This window comes from Mercenaria mercenaria, chromosome 11, assembly GCF_021730395.1.
Source record: "Mercenaria mercenaria strain notata chromosome 11, MADL_Memer_1, whole genome shotgun sequence".
Taxonomy (NCBI): Eukaryota; Metazoa; Mollusca; class Bivalvia; order Venerida; family Veneridae; genus Mercenaria; species Mercenaria mercenaria.
In genome coordinates, this window is record NC_069371.1 from 43,715,250 (window position 1) to 43,733,232 (window position 17,983).

Here is a 17,983-nt window from a genome sequence, read left to right on the forward strand (position 1 = left end):
TTATATTCATACACTTTTAACTGATAAAAAAAGGTTTGGTAACATAGTATGGCCTTCCCAATCCATTGAAGGCATACACACGTACGTGGGTAAACAGAATAACATTAGTCTTTTTGTGGATTAATTGTAGATGTTTTACAAAAATACCTTAAAACAGTTTTTTTTGTATAACACGGCCGGTAAACGCGCAATCCAATTCCCACTGGGAATACGCTAAAAATGGGTTGTGCGACTTCCGGTGCTGGTGTTGCGCATCAATATTTACAAAATCGAGGTAGGTGGGTTTTTGTTTTTGTAAATAATGACACATTTACGAGTGCTTTCGAAAAAAGCAAAATGCTATTCGACACAAAAATGAATAAAGATCATATATGTGAAATACCAACTTATTAATTTAAGAAGCAGCTCTGTTATCACGAAAACTCTGCTGGCTCGAGCTGTCAAAAAAGCATGGATTCATGAAAAATGCAAATTTTCTAACTCTTGTGCCTTCTTTCTGGAAATGTGATGCTTCTAATGGTCAAACGCGTGTAAAACAGTCATGAATATTACATACACTTGAATGAAATGTTGCTTTTGGATGAAAGATTGGCAAAAAATAATCGGGAATGGGGTTGCGCCCCGGGAATGGAGTTGCGCGTTTACATTATATACATTATGATGTATACGAGCAACTCCATTCCCGGTGCGCAACCCCATTTCCAATGATTTTTTGTCAATTATGTCCCCGTAAGCAGGATTTGAAGCAAATAATTATGATATTCGTTACTTCAAAAGAGTTGAGTTATCATAAAAAGCATCAGATGTCCTCAGATTAGGCATACGAGGCCAGAAACTTCCATTTTTGTTGATTTCATACTTTTTTCACGCTTCTTGTCGCCTGAGTTTTCGTGATAATAGAGCCGAATCATAAATTACAAACCAGATATTTTACACATATGATATATTATCATATTTGTGTCGAATAGCATTTTGCTTTTTTCGAGAAAATTTATTCTTGTCTCATACTAAGCAAAATCATAACTTCACATACCTCAATTTCGTCTTTTTTTACGCGCAACACCAGCACCGGAAGTTGCGCAACCCATTTTAAGCGTATTCCCGGCGGGAATTGGATTGCGCGTTTACCACCCGTGTATAAGGAACAGTTCTGCTGTCATAATAGGTTCAACGGGTTTTCCATCGTATGCAAAAAGGACTTAATTTACTCTTAATACTTGTAAACTTCAGATTTGTTACTTATTACAGGATTGTTGGATAAATTTCGGTTTTCCAATTCAACTATCCCAGTATTTCAGTATTTACGAAACAAAACTATAAAAAGAATACAGTTATAAAACGACAGTTAAAATTCTGATTCTTTTGACATAAAAAATATCTTGAAACAGTTACATCATGGAAGAATTCACGAAACGAGTCGGGCCCCTGAAGTATCGAATAAAATAAATTTCATTGAAATACTGGATAGAAACATGCAGATAACTAAAATTGACAAATGAAAGAAATGGACAGGAAATGAAAAGGGAAGCGAATAGGAAAAAAAACCCTAAATATCTGAACAATTAATTCTTTAACATTTACCCTGCTAACTTTCTAAAATGAGCTGGTTCATCATTCAGTTTGGACAGCACAATTTATTATTTGAAGGGGTGTTCACTGAAAATTTACTGACTGAAAAGCGAACAGTACAGACCATGATCAGCCTGCACGGACTGATCTTGGTATGCACTGGTGGTCGCAAAGGCGCCAGCAGGCTGAAGGTTAAGAGGGCTCAGTTAACACCAACTTGCTCATTTGTATAACACATTTTGGCTAATCGGGATGGTCTATTTTCTTATTCTGATATTTTGTAGTTGTCATCCTGACTTAGCAATTGATCAAATTTTAAAAGCTGCCCAGTGCTCTTGCGCTAACAAGCCAACTAACAGACATTCAGATTGTACAAAATAAAACACTAATTCAGTTTTCAATTTATTCAGCTTTTTTTTTGTTGTCATGAAAATTACAAAAACAAAACTCAATGCAAAAATTATTAGATGTATTACACCAAAATACAGATACAAACTGATATACATTATGTACAATGTACAATTAATGATCAAATATAACTTGCTACAATTAAACTTTGTCAAAGTTATTTTCTATATGCATATATGATATACCAGCTGTATCCATTAATACGTCAAAACACAACTAATAAAATACAAAAATAAAGAACGAATGACTCATAGAAACAGAAACGTTATTTGATGTAATACACAATATATACAATACCCCTATGTACAAAACCCCTGTGTGAAATAAGTGAAGATAGAAAAAGATAAAAAAGATAAAAAAAAATATGAAATACTAATAGAAATAGAAAACACAAGATAGTTATAAATTGTGATCAAAATATGTACTTTCTTTTGTTTATTGATTGATTGATTGATTGATTGACGCACTGATTTATTTAAATGACCTGTAGTTTAAAGGGGTCTTACAATTGACACATGTACGTACACAATTTATAAAGTAGAATCCCAGTATCAACTACTTCATGATAAAAATAATACGGGAAAATGCTACAGTTTCGTACACATCATAATACTTTCGACTGCACTTAAATTGTATCTATTATAAATGGACTTCCCTTGAACTGCCTTAATTAAAGCAAAGAGCTATAAAAATAAATGTATTTTATACTTCTTTGCTTAAAGTAATGGCGTTGAGAAGCGGTGATTCTGAACGCGCTATGTATTTATTACAATGTGTATTTTCGCTAACGTTCAATCTAAAAATGGAATATCGAGGGTTCAACGCAATAAGGGCGTATCTACATATAATAACTATATGTAGATACGCCCTTATTGCGTTGAACCCTCGATATGTGTCTTATAAAATACTAGCTGTGAATTATTATTTTTACACTCGAGCTGAAACCCATTTATATTTACGTACGACAGTAGCAAAAGCACTGTAACTCAGAATTCTCTTTAATTCGATAAATTATTTCACATTCATTATTCATTTGGAAACGTTAGTACAAGCATAAGGTATATTGAAGAATAGGTAAAAAGTACAGTGACAGATATCTCAAAATTTTCCCGCCTGCAATAATATCTCAATGGCCAGACTAAATTTAAAGTACGTTTAGTACCATACAAAATCATAATCTATCCTACTGCTCGGATGTTAATACAACAACTATATTCTTCGTGGTTTTCATGGTATGTATTATTACTTGTTTTCTGTACGAGTATGAACAATGTATAGCCATTGCTTATATCCGATCCAAAGCAAAATCCGAGATAATTGCTGGGGCAGAAGAGTCGAACCCTATCACGTCTAGCATGTGTTGGTCACTTGGGTCCGCAATCGTGAACTCCGTGGAGCACATCCCGCAAACTATCAGCTTGGCATTAGGCCTTTCCGAATACTGCCTGTATTCTTGCAGAGCGTAGAATGGATGGCATTTCCCATACCTAATAAAATAACCAGTCTTGTCACATTCCAGTTGAGCTACTTAAACGTCCATTTCAGAAGGAAAGATTCACTTAATAAACATTTTAATTTAAAAAAAAATAACATTTTAAATAAACCAATAAACTTCGACTCCATCTATTACATAAACATTCTTTTCTCGGGAAAATGATCTAACATGATCTTGATATTTTCCTCCTCAAATGGTTATAAGTTAAACAAGTATAAATATCCAACAAGTAAAACCACGTTCCAAACTTGAACGCAGCCTTACTAAAGCCCAACCCACAGCACGCGAACGTGCACACGACCAGCACACACAGACATGTACTCGCACAGATACAGACAAGAACAAACCGAACAATTAAAACATATAAAATAACAACTTTATACACATGTCATTAATGTTCGTTTGCACATGTAATGTAATGGCGGCTGAATTTCATCAATGCCTCTGATATAAATAATAAAGAAACTGAATATTATCTTGAACATACCAAGTTTCATTATCAGTGTATACAACAAAAACGTCCACGTCTTTGATTTTGTTTTCCATTGCGTCAATCATTGGTTTTGCACAGTCTGTATTTCCCACTGGGATGGTATCTACTCTCCTCTGGACTGTATCTATAGTATCTGAGGGCTCAACTCCAATGTCTACCATTTCTTGGCTGTAACCTGAATTCAAAATTATTTTACAATCTGTATTGCAAGAGTTTACAAGAGTTTATTTTTATAAACAACCAGAAGGCCATAAGACCCATGAGGCAAAATTTACATGATAATATGGCGTGCAACTGGTACCTGTACATGAAGTGTTCAATATAGTTACAGAATTGTACTAATATTTTCCCAAATACGGAATAGCAATAGCTAACGAAGACGATGGCAAAAGATTATCATTAATATGAATAAGCTTTACAGAAAAAGAATTGTTTCCCTTAGACTGTATTATAAATTACATCCCTGTTTTACTTGCCATTACCGTACTGCAATCATATATTGACATATATGTCACGTGCATATTTACTCTCTCTTTTTGCATTTTTATAGAATATGGACATACTGAATATCACAAATCACTAGCTAATGGAAGTGATACAATTATTATGCAAAAGGAGGGAATGAGCAGACAGGGACTTGAACAACCATGACGGTTAAAGGTTCTATTCCCTTGTTTAACATAATATGAGCCGTGCAATGAGAAAACCAACGTAGTGGGTTTGCGACCAGCATGGATCCAGACCAGCCTGCGCATCCGCGCAGTCTGGTCAGGATCCATGCTGTTCGCTTTTAAAGCCTATTGGAATTAGCGGTGTTAGCGAATAGCAAGGATCCTGACCAGATTGTGTGGATTCGCAGGCTGGTCTGGATCCATGCTGGTCGCAAACCCACTATGTTTGTTTTCTCATGGCGTGGCTCAATTATTCACTTTCATTGCCGGTAGGATACACCTTACTTGTATATCTTATAGCATTTTTATACATCTATCCAATTACAACCGATTTAATTTGGAAATAGTTTTATACAACAACAAAGCGACTTTTGCAGATCAGAGCATCATAAATATCATTGTTTTCAATTAATAAATGGCGAAATCTTGTGCATTCACTGCTGCATAATGAACAAAGTTCTCTACAAAAAGTATTTAAGAAACTCAAAATTAGTAAGGGGACACAAAGTTATGCATTACCAACTTTTAGTAACATCTCTGAACCGATAAAGCGGGACAGGTCTACCTATCATAAAAATCAATAAAACCAATAATCCAATATCAGCGCTACCTGACGGATTCGTTGATTTCCGTACTAATTGTTGTTGTTGTTGTAGTAACACGGGGTAAGGGGGGGGGGGGGGGTCGGGAAAGGGGAATCGATAATTAACAGCTTTGGTCATTAACTGATGCCTTTACAGGCGGGCGGTTTGCTAAACGATATACTTGAATCAAGTTTTAATAATATTAAAGTGAAATCGGAACAAGTCGAAAATTTATATAATACCTTATTAACTGTCAAATAAAAGTAATATTTAAGAATATGAATATGTTACCTAAAATATTTAGAAACCGTTAAACTTAAATTTACTTTCTTTTTAATACATGAAACATCATGCTAACATATATCTATGTACAGAAAAGAAATATTTACGCACACGAAACTGTTGTAAATAAAATAAATATTCAAAAATATGAATATGTTATCTAAAATATTTAGAAAGCGTATATACTTCCTCTATACGCGCTTTCTTTCACATATTATGAACATTAGAGTATGAGCTTTTGTTTCTAAAATATTTTCAAAATTCTAAATCACTAACGCTTTTCGATTTTCATCGTAAAAGGTAGTAAAAACAGCAAATTCTCATGTATTTCCGTAACATAAAGTATGTCAGTAATTAAGTATTGAAGCCTTCATAAGAAATATAGCTTCTTTTTTTTTCAAGATGTCTAAAAAGTATATTTTGTTGTCGAACGATCTGGAGGCCAGTCGCTTTAAAGAAAAAGAAGTATAGAAATAAGACTTATACTTTTAAAAGAAAATACTTAACCATTACCATGCTGGACACGATTGGTTCTTCCTTTGCGATCAGTGTAGATTATGATCAGCCTGCACATCCTTGCAGACTGATCATGATATGCACTGTCTGTCATTCAGCCAGTAACTTTTTGGTATGTACCCCGTTTCATAATTAATAGTACTCTCCAAATTGAAAGATAGACAAGTTCATTATTATAATTTAGCATGGTAAGGATTAAGTTTCTTATATCGTGCTTAAATAGAAATATCATATTTGCATGACTTGAATAAGTGCTGCTGACAAATACTAATACCATAGTATACTTTACCTATAAATATATTGTTACAGGAAAACATTAAATAACAATAATTTCAGCAAAATCTCAATTTTAGAAAAGCAGACTTAACTAAGTAATAACTGAAGTTTTTTCGTGAAATTTGGGCCAGGATCTTTACTCAGTAAATATTTACGGAACAACTCTATTAATGATGTGAATTCTAAATTTGTACTGATTTTTCCTACTGTCATACGATTCATGAAATAAGGGTAAAAATCATAAAAAAAAATCCTGAAAGGGAAAAGACTATATAAAGACAGAAGAAAGTGAAATATATATAATATTACAAAGCAAAAACCATAAAACCATAAAAATACCTATCACTTGTAGTAAGTGGGGTAACACTTATTTTTTATGACCCGGTTTGAAAAAACACTGACCGGATATTGTTTACCCCAAGGCAATATTGTAATACACAATAAAAGTCAAAGGGTAATTTCAAAATATTTGTTACAATTAAATTATTTTATGCTTTATGTGATTGTGTGCAATCTTGGGACTAAAACAAATAATTATAGATAACGCAATTTTTTAAACGAATGATTAGAGAATGTACCAAAAATATGCATTAATTTAAGAATACAGAATATTATTACATACTCGTTTCTAATCCCCGTTAAGTTACACTGGTACCGGAAACGTCAATATTTTTCCATACACTGACGCCTGAATTTCATATCGGGTGCGTGACGTAATTCAGTGTTTGTTCTTGCACTATTTTTTTTCTATTAAGTCCAGTATTGTCAATCCTATTCAGGCTATTGAACAAATGTATGATATTTGCATTATATTTATACGTGTAGATGTGTATGTAATAAAAAGGTTATTATCTTTGCATCAGGAAATATGCACTCGTTCTTCAGCGGAAGCATATTGCGCTCCTTCCGCTGAGAACTCGTGCATATTTCCCGATACAAAGCTAGTAAATTATAAATATATACAAAGGAGGTTCGGAAAGAAGCAGAATTATCAGTTCATCAAGGCTATCTTTCAAATTAAAGTTTGGTCATATTATGAATAATAGAAAATGATTTTTTTTGTTTCAAAATTATTACAAAATCCCATATGAAGACAAAAAGATGACCGCGTCGGGTATCGGACCCGGACCGCCGCGGCAATAAAAAAGTCTCCAGATCGTTCGGCCAAAAATAATATAGGTATCTGGAAATTAATCATCGCTATATTCCTGAAGGATGCTTTGAAACTCAATTACTGACAGACTATATTTTACGGAAACACACGAAAATTAGTTATTTTAAGTATTTTTTTGCGATGAAAATTAAAAGCATTTGTATATTTAATGCGAACTGAACACTAAATCCTCCATAGCGTTATTTTAAACGACATACAAACTGAGAATTTGTTGAATAAACTATCTTGGAAACTTGGATCTAGGTTTCGGCGTTTCTGAGTTCAACAATAAATTTGTTTTAATTTGTCGAATTACAATCTCAGTTCTTTTTTTGTCAATGTGAAGTCGCCTACAATTCATAGGCTTTGAGCTATAACAATTTGTACCGACAAAGTCAGGCTAGCAGACGACAATATTTTCCGTAACAGCTTCCGAATACTTACGGATAACGGCGGAAAAAGCCGGAATTTTGAAGAAATGTTCACTGTACACACTAAAATGCAAAAAGGACCAAACAAACCATTATTAAATTTAAAACAAATTACACATAACGAAAACTGAATAATTTTTCTACATTTTTAGGGGTATCGATTTTTTGATTATTTGCGGAAAATATCTCATTTTATCTGTTATATTTGAAAAAGTCAGTTTTTTTTACCCGTTTCCTACAGAGTCTATATGAACTGAGGTGGGTCTATTTAAAGTCAAAAAGGACCAACCAAATATTAAAATATTTTTAAAAAAAATATTCATAATATCCGGAATAAATTAAACTTTAATTTGTGGGGTATCGAATTTTTGATTTCCAAATAGAACTTTTTCTATTGAAGTTTAAGTAATTTTTTCCTTCTTTGTTTATATAGGCAAATTTATCGATTTTCCGATAGATCGATGTTCCTAAAAGTTGGTAATGATAAAATTCCGCTCAGCATTTTTTTTCACTCAAAACATTTTTGTTAGGTTTACCGTCACACGACACCATAATTGGGCATATTGTGGTTTTTCATTTTTGTATGGAGGATGAACCCTAGGTGTCTTTCCAGGCATTATATAAGTGTGAACAGTTTATCTTAATTTTGATGTCCGCTTTGGAATGGATAGGTTATCATAAATTTACAAAAACAGTCTCAGATAAATGACAAGTCCCATGTACCTTTTATGATGCAATGTTGCTCTGTTTTGGCTGTTACCATCATCATGGTAGCTGCGGCAGTTGAACAGCTTATATTGCTGCAGAAGAATCATATACGTGTAAAAATTATATACATGATATATCACAGATATACAACGTCAGTTATCCTTTTCGGTTAGTTTTACATAATTAAGTAGGGTATAGTCTGATTGGTTGAACGACTGTTTATAGATATGTCTTAAGAGTGACGAGCGTAACATGTACATTTTTTTGTAATTATTTGAAAAAAAACATTAAATCATTTTGGAAAGGTTTACCTACTATAATTTTCATGGTTTGATTCTAAGCTTTACCGTACTGTTAGACTTTTAACTGATCTTAGTATCTTTCAGTTAGGAAATAGATTTTAGTTTTGAGTGCTGTGTTTGCAATTAAAACACGGTTTTGAGTTCAGATGCTTAGTAATCTAATCACGAAGGCCGAATGCCTGAGTGATTAATTATGACGCATCTGAACGAAAACCCGTGTTTTATTTACCAACACAGCACTCAAAACTAAAATCTTTTTCCATTCTAACACTTTCGAATTACTATTTTCTATTACACCAATGCAGACGACGTAACTTACAACTACTATTACACCATTTACATCATATGATTCCATGCGGTTTTAAATACAAGGGCGTTTACCGGAATAGCCAAAAGTAGTTCATTTTCGAAACGTGCTCTAATCGACTAGACAATACACGGTAAAGCCCTTCTTTGTTTATATAAAAGGAAATCTTAAAAGTGTTAGAATCAGAAGTAATAATCATTTGCGTAATAATACATAGTACATAATTACGTAAGCTTTCCCCATTAAGACTGATCAACCTACCTGCTACCCAAAACAGGCTGTGACATAGAGCCACTGACATCTACGGCAAGGTAATACTTCTTTCCTGTAGGCTCTACTCTTTCGAACGCCTGGTAGAATGCCCTGTCAAGGGCTTCCATGATCCTTTGATTTGGAGTCCAAGACCGGCTTCCTTTATCACCATGTCCTGCAAACAAATTCATTTCACAATAATTGTGTCTATATCACTTATGGCCATGAGTGCAATGCAAATTATATAAATCAAGTATCTATAAACATTTTAAAAGACTTGTCTATGTGTCGCTTTTGTTTTATACACAAGTATCGGGTCATTTAGATTTAGCGTAGGAGGTACAGACTAAATTTGAACTTCACTCGCCCTTTTTCTTTGAATATAACAATGGTAAACGGTTGAGAAAATGTTGTTGTTTTTTGTCTCCAACGCTTTATCAAAGAATTAACAAATACTACTAATAATATTAATTCTTCGGCTCTATATAGTATTAAAGTATAGAAAACTCGTTGCTAAAATGTATGTCTTGTCTCATAATATTTATATTTATATCTAGGTTTCTTTTTAGTTTAATTGTTGACGTTGCAGTTCTATATTACATATTAGTCTTCCTCGTAATATTTTTAATATTCATTTGACTATTGTGCCGCACCATGAGGAAACCAACATAGTGCATTTGCGACCAGCATGGATCCAGACCAACCTGCGCATCCGCGCAGATTGGTCAGGATCGATGCTGTTCGCTATCGGTTACTCCAACTGCAAAAGGCTTTGAAAACGAACAGCATGGATGCGCAGGTAGGTCTGGATCCATGCTGGTCGCACTGAATGCACTATGTTGGTTTTCTCATGGTGCGGCTCAAATATTTATACAACATACTATGTTTTTTATCCATGCACGGAATCTTTGAAACAATATAAAAGCTAGGATAATATAGAAAGCTTCCATGACATTTGGAATGAATATTGTTAATCGTTGTACATATTAACTGATTTGGGCGAAACAGTTCACTAGAATTAATGAATGTAGATGTCCTTATTGTCATAAATGGATTAAATCTGTAAGAAATAGACAGGACCCTCGTCGTATGAATATTTCAAATAACATAATTCTCATACTGTAAACTACCTATGCATAAGCGTGCAACGTACCGGTTTTGTAGGTTATCAAAGCTAACAGTATTTTGAATGGATGTAAAACTTGTCTTCTGTTCCCTAATGACTCCCCTTGAGCATGCTGGACTCCTACATTCATACCATATCCTTCGTCTTCATCTTCGCTGACAGTCCTATCGGTCACGGTGTTCATTGAACGAATCTTGTCCAGAACCTATTGTCCATGCAAAATAAAAGTCTACAACTATTTTTATTAAAAGTTAAAACAAAAACATTAACATCTATAATATTTAAAGAAACTTGATTTGAAAAGGATTTTATCTAGTCACGCTGGTTACTGTGGTGAAATTATATGTACGAGTAAAAGTAAATATTTCGTTTTATCTTATAACTATATAGCATTTTATGTTTCCAAATAGCCACGAAATATACTTACAAGTTGTTCGTCCTCACTGTTTTCAGCAAGCATTCCATAACTGGTCATTCGCCCGAGGTTTCGTATGGTGGCCTCTATCGGCATGTGCGGCAGGAGTGCAAGCCATACATCTTTGTTCTTCAGCAGCTCAGAGTTGCATTGCTCCCAGGTAAGTTTATACTGCCGGATCATTGAACAGAGCTGTTGTGGGTTCTTGCAACTACCTGCCTGTTCAAAATTTTCAATAAACACTGCCAGCTTGTCAAGTTTTGCGGCTGTCTCTGGGGTGACATTGCTTGCATTGAGAATGTACATTTCCCGTGCCTTGTGTAGACCTTTCGCGATATACCTAAGAGTAAGATTGTAGTTATGAGTATAATTTTTACTGAATGAGAACACAGGGTGGCCAACCCACGTGACTTTTAGATACCGTACACACGATTCAGGTAAAATTTTGCCAGTATTTTCCATATTTCTAAATGGATTCTCATAAAATAAAGTGCAAGGAAGACAGCAAAGTGCATTCTACCGCACAAAGCATTTGTTATCAGTTCAAACACTTCGCCCAACTGCTTTACGTGGACTAACTGTTTAGATAACGTACACAATTTCGCAGTTTTGCGAAGTGTTAGAGGAAAGGACTGAGAACTGATTGCAAACTTTTTGTGCGGAGGAAAGCACACATTTTTCTGTCTTCGGCGCTCTTTAGCTTATGAAAATCCATCAAGTAATAACGTAAATATAGGCACTTTTCTACCTGAATTGATTTCCCGCATTTTGATAAAATATTGTAAGAATGAGTGCTGAAAATGAAGTATTTTGTTATCATTTTTTTTTGGGGGGGGGGGGAGGGGTTGTCGCGTTTCTGTTTATTCACTGTTTCGTGATATTCTGAATTCATTTATGGATATCATAAAATGAGCCGTGCCATGAGAAAACCAACATAGTGGCTTTGCGACCAGCTGGATCTTTCAAAGCCTATTGCAATTAGAGAAACTGTTAGCGAACGAATAGCATTGATCCTGACAAAATGGTTAATAGATTCCTGTAATTCAAACAAAATAGTGAATAGATAGTAACACGGCATCCAATAAATTTGTACAATACATAACGCAGGAAAAAAAACAACCTGCCACTGGTTATAGAGGGCAAAATAATCTTTAAGCGATACATAATGATGTATACATGTATGCAAACGCTATATACATTTAAGGCATTCGACATTTATACTTCAAAAACATTCCCTATTTTCATGTTCTATGGATACAGTCCCCCACTGGGTGTAGTTATAGTTACAATGTATATTGACAATAGCTCATTTACACTGAACCCTAAGTAAGACCTTGACCTGTGAGCTAGATGTCCAAGTCATGCAAAAGACAAGAAAACTCACCTTCGACCTTAAAATATCACCTTGAAACTAGAGGTCATTTATGTGACTTATCGTCTTGTTATGATGAATGTTTGTACCAGATTATTAGAATATCCATCCGTACATTGAAGTTATAGACAAGACAAGAAAAATGACAAAAGGTTGGACCTCTAAGTGTGACCTCAGCTTTTGTGTTAGGTATTTTTGTTAAGTGCTTGACAGATTGTCTTCTTCAGGGTGAATGTTTGGCCAACTGATTTGATTATCCACCATTGTGTTACAAAACAAGAAAAATTAGGCAAAATCTCTGATATCTTAGTGTAACATTGACCTTAAAGCTAGCATGATACATTATGTCTGATTGGAATATTAAACCATTCGTACAAAGTTAGTACTTACAGACCAGTCATGAGAATGAAAGACATAAAACCTTTGGCTTCAAAGAGCGACCTTAACCTAGATGTATTTGTCTTGCACGCAAAATCTTGTCCAGTTTTAATGAATTCTGTATCATTTAAATATCCATGCATACAGAAATGTTATACTACGAACAGCAAAAATATTAAAATTTAGTATGACCATGACCGTTGAGCTAAGGTCTGCATGGGACTCGTCGTCTTATTATGGTGGTCATATATACCGAGTTATTTTAAAACCCAGTAAGGAACGACAATTTGTTTGCCAGCACACTGCCAGCACACTGTTTTCCAAACACACACAAGCATACAGTCCATAAAATAAACAAACGTGTTTGTAAACATGGACGGGTCCAAACAGAAGGGGAAGAAGCATTTTATAGAAATATTTCGATGACAAAATACAATACATATCGTAGCCCTCGACCAACCTGTAAACCGGGCCAGTCTATTTTACATGTACAACACGGTTGACCCATTTAAACGAGTTGTACACACCCACGCAAGCACAAATTCAAACATGATACTGCACAATTTTACCTTAGTATAAAGCCAAGGGCCACATCTGTAGTTTTTGTGTGTGCCAGTCTTATGACATCCTTGTGTGACCAACTTGCACGTTTTTTACATTTGGTTACGAGGCGGGCAAGACGTTCAGGATCTTTCATTGTATACCATTTACTCACGCCTCGTTTGTGGGCATTTCCCCATCCCGTTCCTAGTAAATAGGTAACAAGACATCAGTTATTAACCAACAATTATCAACAAGATAGATCTAGTTGACTTTAGCTGTGATACAGAACAGTCTGTTCTACCACAAGACATTCTCCTGTATCGCTACATTTTTCATTTGTACAGTGTGAAACCTCCTAACCCTGAGGCCGTGGGTTCGAATCCGGGTAAAAGTGCACAAACCCTTACTAAGACATGGGCACTGATCAGAAATCCAGGAAAGCAGTCAGCAAGCGTAGGTAACATTGATCCACAATTTATGTAAAATGGATAAGTTTAATAAATTAATGTACACCACTATAGGCAACCCGTACAAATGGTGTAAACAGGTCCTGTAATCGAAATAATATTTATTTGCACTCGTTTGGAGAAGCCATTTTAATAATAAACGTTTTCCATAATTGAGCCGCACCATGAGAAAACCAACTTAGTGCGTTTGCGGCCAGCATGGATCCAGACCAGCCTGCGCATCCGCGCAGTCTAGTCAGGATCCATGCTGTTCGCTTTCAAAGTATATTGCAATTAGAGAAACCAATTTTTTTTTTGTAATTGTTTGGAAGACTTTTTTAAACAAGAGGGTCATGAAGGCCCTGTATCGCTCACCTGACCTATTGACCTAAAGATCATCAAGATTAACATTCTGACAAAGTTTCATTAAGATATGGTCATAAATGTGGCCTCTTTAATGTTAACTAGTTTTTCCTTGTGACCTAGTTTCTGACCCCACATGACTTAGATTCGAACTTGGCATAAAGATCATCAAGATTAAGATTCTGACCAAGTTTCATGAAGATATATTCATAAATGTGGCTTCTAGATTGTTAGCAAGCTTTACTTTTGATTTGACCTGGTGATCTAGTTTTTTTCCACCTGACCCAGATTAAAACTTAATCTTAAGATCATTATGATTAACATTCTGACTAAGTTTCATAAAGATATGGTCATAAATGTGGTCTCTAGAGTGTTAACTAGCTTTTCCTTTGATTTGATCTGGTGACCTAGTTTTTGACCCCACATGACCCAGATTCCAATTTGGACTAAAGATCATCAAGATTAACATTCTGACCAAGATTCATGAAGATACAGTCATACATTTTTCCTCTAGATTGTTAACAAGCTTTACCTTTGATTTTACCTAGTGGCCTACTTTCTGATCCTGTTATGTTTCAAACTTAAAATTAGGTCTCTAGAGCGTTAACAACCTTTGATTTGACCTGGTGACCTTATTTTTGACCCACCTGACCCAGATTAAAACTTGACCTAAAAATCTTTAAGATTAACATTCTGACTAAGTTTCATTAAGATATAGTCATAAATATGGCCTCTAGAGTGTTAACTAGCTTTTCCTTTGATTTGACCTGGTGACCTAGTTTTTGAACCTCACCTGACCAAGACTTGAGCTTGACCTAAAGATCATCAGGATAAACATTCTGACTAGGTTTCATGAAGATATAGTCATAAATATGGCCTGTAGAGTGTTAACGAGCTTTTCCTTTGGTTTGACCTGGTGACCTAGTTTTTTACCCCACCTTACTAAGATTCAAACTTGACCTGAAAATCTTCAAGATTAACATTCTGATCAAGTTTCATTAAGATACAGTCATAAATATGGCCTGTAGAGTGTTAACAAGCTTTACCTTTGTTTTGACCTGGTGACCTAGTTTCTGACTCCACTTGACCTAGATCTAAACTGACATAAAGATCATCAAGATTAACATTCTGACCAAGTTTCATAGAGATATTATCATAAATGTGGCCTCTAGAGTGTTAACAAGCTTTACATTTGATTTGACCTGATGACCTAGTTTTGGACTCCACCTGACCCAGATTAATAGATGACCTAAAGATCATCAGGAGTAACATTCTGACCAATTTTCATGAAGATATACTCATAAATGTGGCCTCTACAGTGTTAACAAGCTTTTCCTTTGATTTGACCTGATGACCTAGTTTTTTACCCCACATGACCAAGATTCGAATCTGACCTAAACATCATCAAGAATAACATTCTGACAAAGATTCATGAAGATGCAGTCATAAATGTGGCCTCTGGAGTGTTAACAAACTTTTCCTTTGATTTGACCTGTAGACCTAGCTTTTGACCCCACCTGATCCAGATTCGAACGTGACATTAAGATCATCAAGGTTAACATTCTGACAAAATTTCATTAAGATAAGTCATAAATGTGGCCTCTAGAGTGTTAACAACTTTTACCTGATGACTTAGTTTTTAACCTCACATGACCCATATTCAAAGCTGACCTAAAGATCATCAGGATTAACATTCTGACCAAGTTTCATGAAGATGTACATGTAGGTATAAATGTGGCCTCTACAATGTTAACAAGCTTTTCCTTTGATTTGATCAGGTGACCTAGTTTTTGAACCCATCTGACCAAGATTCGAAAGTGACCTAAAGATCATCAAGATTAATATTCTGGCCAAGTGTCATGAAGATACAGTCATAAATGTCGCCTCTAGAGTGTTCACTAGCTTTTCCTTTGATTTGATCTTGTGACCTAGTTTTTAACCCCAGATGACCCGATATCGAATTCGTCAAAGATTTTATTAAGGGTAACCTTCTGACTAAGTTTCATTAAGATTGGGCCAAAATGGTAATCTCTAAAGTGTTAACAGTCAAATTGTTGACGACGGACGAACGACGACGGACACAGGGTGATCACAAAAGCTCACCTTGAGCACTTCGAGCTCAGGTGAACTAAAATGCAATAGCACCATCCACGCAAACACCATGCGAAGTATGTAATTTACTATTACCGGACCCTAAACCACTGCTTGTATTTTGTTAATAATCGTCAATGTAAATTTGACTAAATTATGGAAGCATACTGGTGCAAGCAGATACAGAGCAGAGAGATTTGCAGTAAGTCCTGCGTTTGACTTACTAACTCTGTGCAAGACTTACTAACTCTGTGCAAGACTTACTAACTCCTACGTCAGCATACCCACTCCTAGGTACGAATTAATAATTCCTACGTACTACATACTAACTTCTTTGTAACTCTCGCATAGGCCTTCGTAAGGCTTACAAACTCCTAAATAACTCATATGGACACTGTGTTTCCTACGTGTGACTTACTACATCTTACGTACGATTACAAAGAAAGTTACGTCCTGCCTAGGAGTTACTATGTTACTAGGTCGGTCATACATAGGAGTTGATGTGCCTTTCGTATGAGTTACTAACTAGTTAACTAGTTAAGTACAACGTAGGAGTTTCTAGGTTATACGAAGGAGTTAGTAAGTCAAGTCCTACGTAGGAATTACTATGTCCTACATAAGAGTTATCAAGATGTATGTGTACGTTTGAGCTTGTAAATCGTACACAGAACTTAAACAAATCTCTCTGCTGGCAGCAAGACGATTCCATACTAAATGGGATAAGATATTACCTTCTTTGCTTTCCTGTTCAGAGAACTTGACAAACGTAAAAAGGTGAGTTGGTGTTCTGCATACGTCTAAAAGAAGATCATAAGCGGCACTTTTCGTGTTCCGATTATGTGACCTTGCACAAATTGCTAACGCTAGGAGGATCGGGTCTTGCTTCATATTCCGTCTACTGACACTGATTTCCTTTATCTTTGCAACGACATCGACACCCTTGCCCGTATCAATTAATCTGAAAATTACATAGAGCTACAAGTCCAGACAAATCATAGTAAAGTAAGTAATATCGCGCACTGAATCCTCAATACATTTGTTGTTTGTTATACATGTAATATAAATATCGAGAACGGTTGGGGACTTTGCTGACTTTTAAGTGTCGAAATTTGCGATGAAATAAAAATGTCTGCTTCCTATTTTCATAAGAATACATAAAAATTTTATAAGCTTTGCAATACTACTAGTAGTAGAGAGATATACCTTTTAATGAAATCCACATTTTCATTCTGTATGGCATGGTCTGTGGCATAGTAGCTTCCGCCATCGCATCCAATTACTAAGAACCTTTGTAGACGGCACATATCATGCAGCCTGAATACGTACGCCTCTTCATTATTGCAAACCTGATAAAATATATCAAAGTCGAATTACGCGCATTTTTCAAGTACAAATCCAGCTGATACAGATGTGTGTGTAAAAACAGGTGGAGGAAAGTATAGCTTTTAACCGAATTTACCAAACATTTCCACGACCATGCCTTTGCCCTTTTACGATGGACAGCTAATATTTTCAGTTGAATACACAACGATCTATCCCAGTATAATGTCCTTATATATGTACTAAATTAAGGTTTGCGTGAATGAGTCCTGAGAAGACAACATGGAAACGCTCAACGTTGTAAGGTGAAATAGGGAATTGAGTTAAGAAAGCATAGGAATCGTTGGTCCACATATATAAATAGGATTTTTCTGGACAGCGTTATAACTTTTGACTGTCGCTGTCCGGTCAGTATGAGGGATTGTAGAAATTGCCATACCGAAAGGCTAGGAAATGGCATGCATGTTAAGTATCATTTCGGC

The 17,983-nt window shown here is 35.3% G+C and overlaps 1 protein-coding gene across 1 annotated transcript; it reads right to left on the reverse strand.

Moving 5' to 3' along the window:
* Positions 1-1,958: 1,958 nt before the first annotated feature.
* LOC123530936 (RNA-binding protein RO60-like) lies at positions 1,959-17,558 on the reverse strand. The gene is made up of 9 exons (XM_053517275.1): positions 17,385-17,558; positions 16,913-17,139; positions 13,308-13,485; positions 11,001-11,328; positions 10,601-10,778; positions 9,457-9,622; positions 8,602-8,678; positions 3,960-4,140; positions 1,959-3,464 (listed from the first exon to the last, which is right to left on the reverse strand). Exons 1-9 carry the CDS (start codon positions 17,483-17,485, stop codon positions 3,263-3,265), a joined length of 1,638 nt encoding a protein of 545 aa, XP_053373250.1. The 5' UTR covers positions 17,486-17,558; the 3' UTR covers positions 1,959-3,262.
* Between the last annotated feature and the right edge of the window lie 425 nt (positions 17,559-17,983).

What these genes read in the sequence shown, in the direction of transcription:
- LOC123530936 (XM_053517275.1), bottom strand. Translation starts at nt 17,485, where the DNA reads ATGTGCCGTCTACAAAGGTTCTTAGTAATTGGATGCGATGGCGGAAGC. An exon ending in ACAGTGAGGACGAACAACTT is followed by an intron (nt 10,779 to 11,000) that starts GTAAGTATATTT and finishes CATGGACAATAG; the next exon opens with GTTCTGGACAAGATTCGTTC. An exon ending in GCAACATTGCATCATAAAAG is followed by an intron (nt 4,141 to 8,601) that starts GTACATGGGACT and finishes TTTTGAATTCAG; the next exon opens with GTTACAGCCAAGAAATGGTA.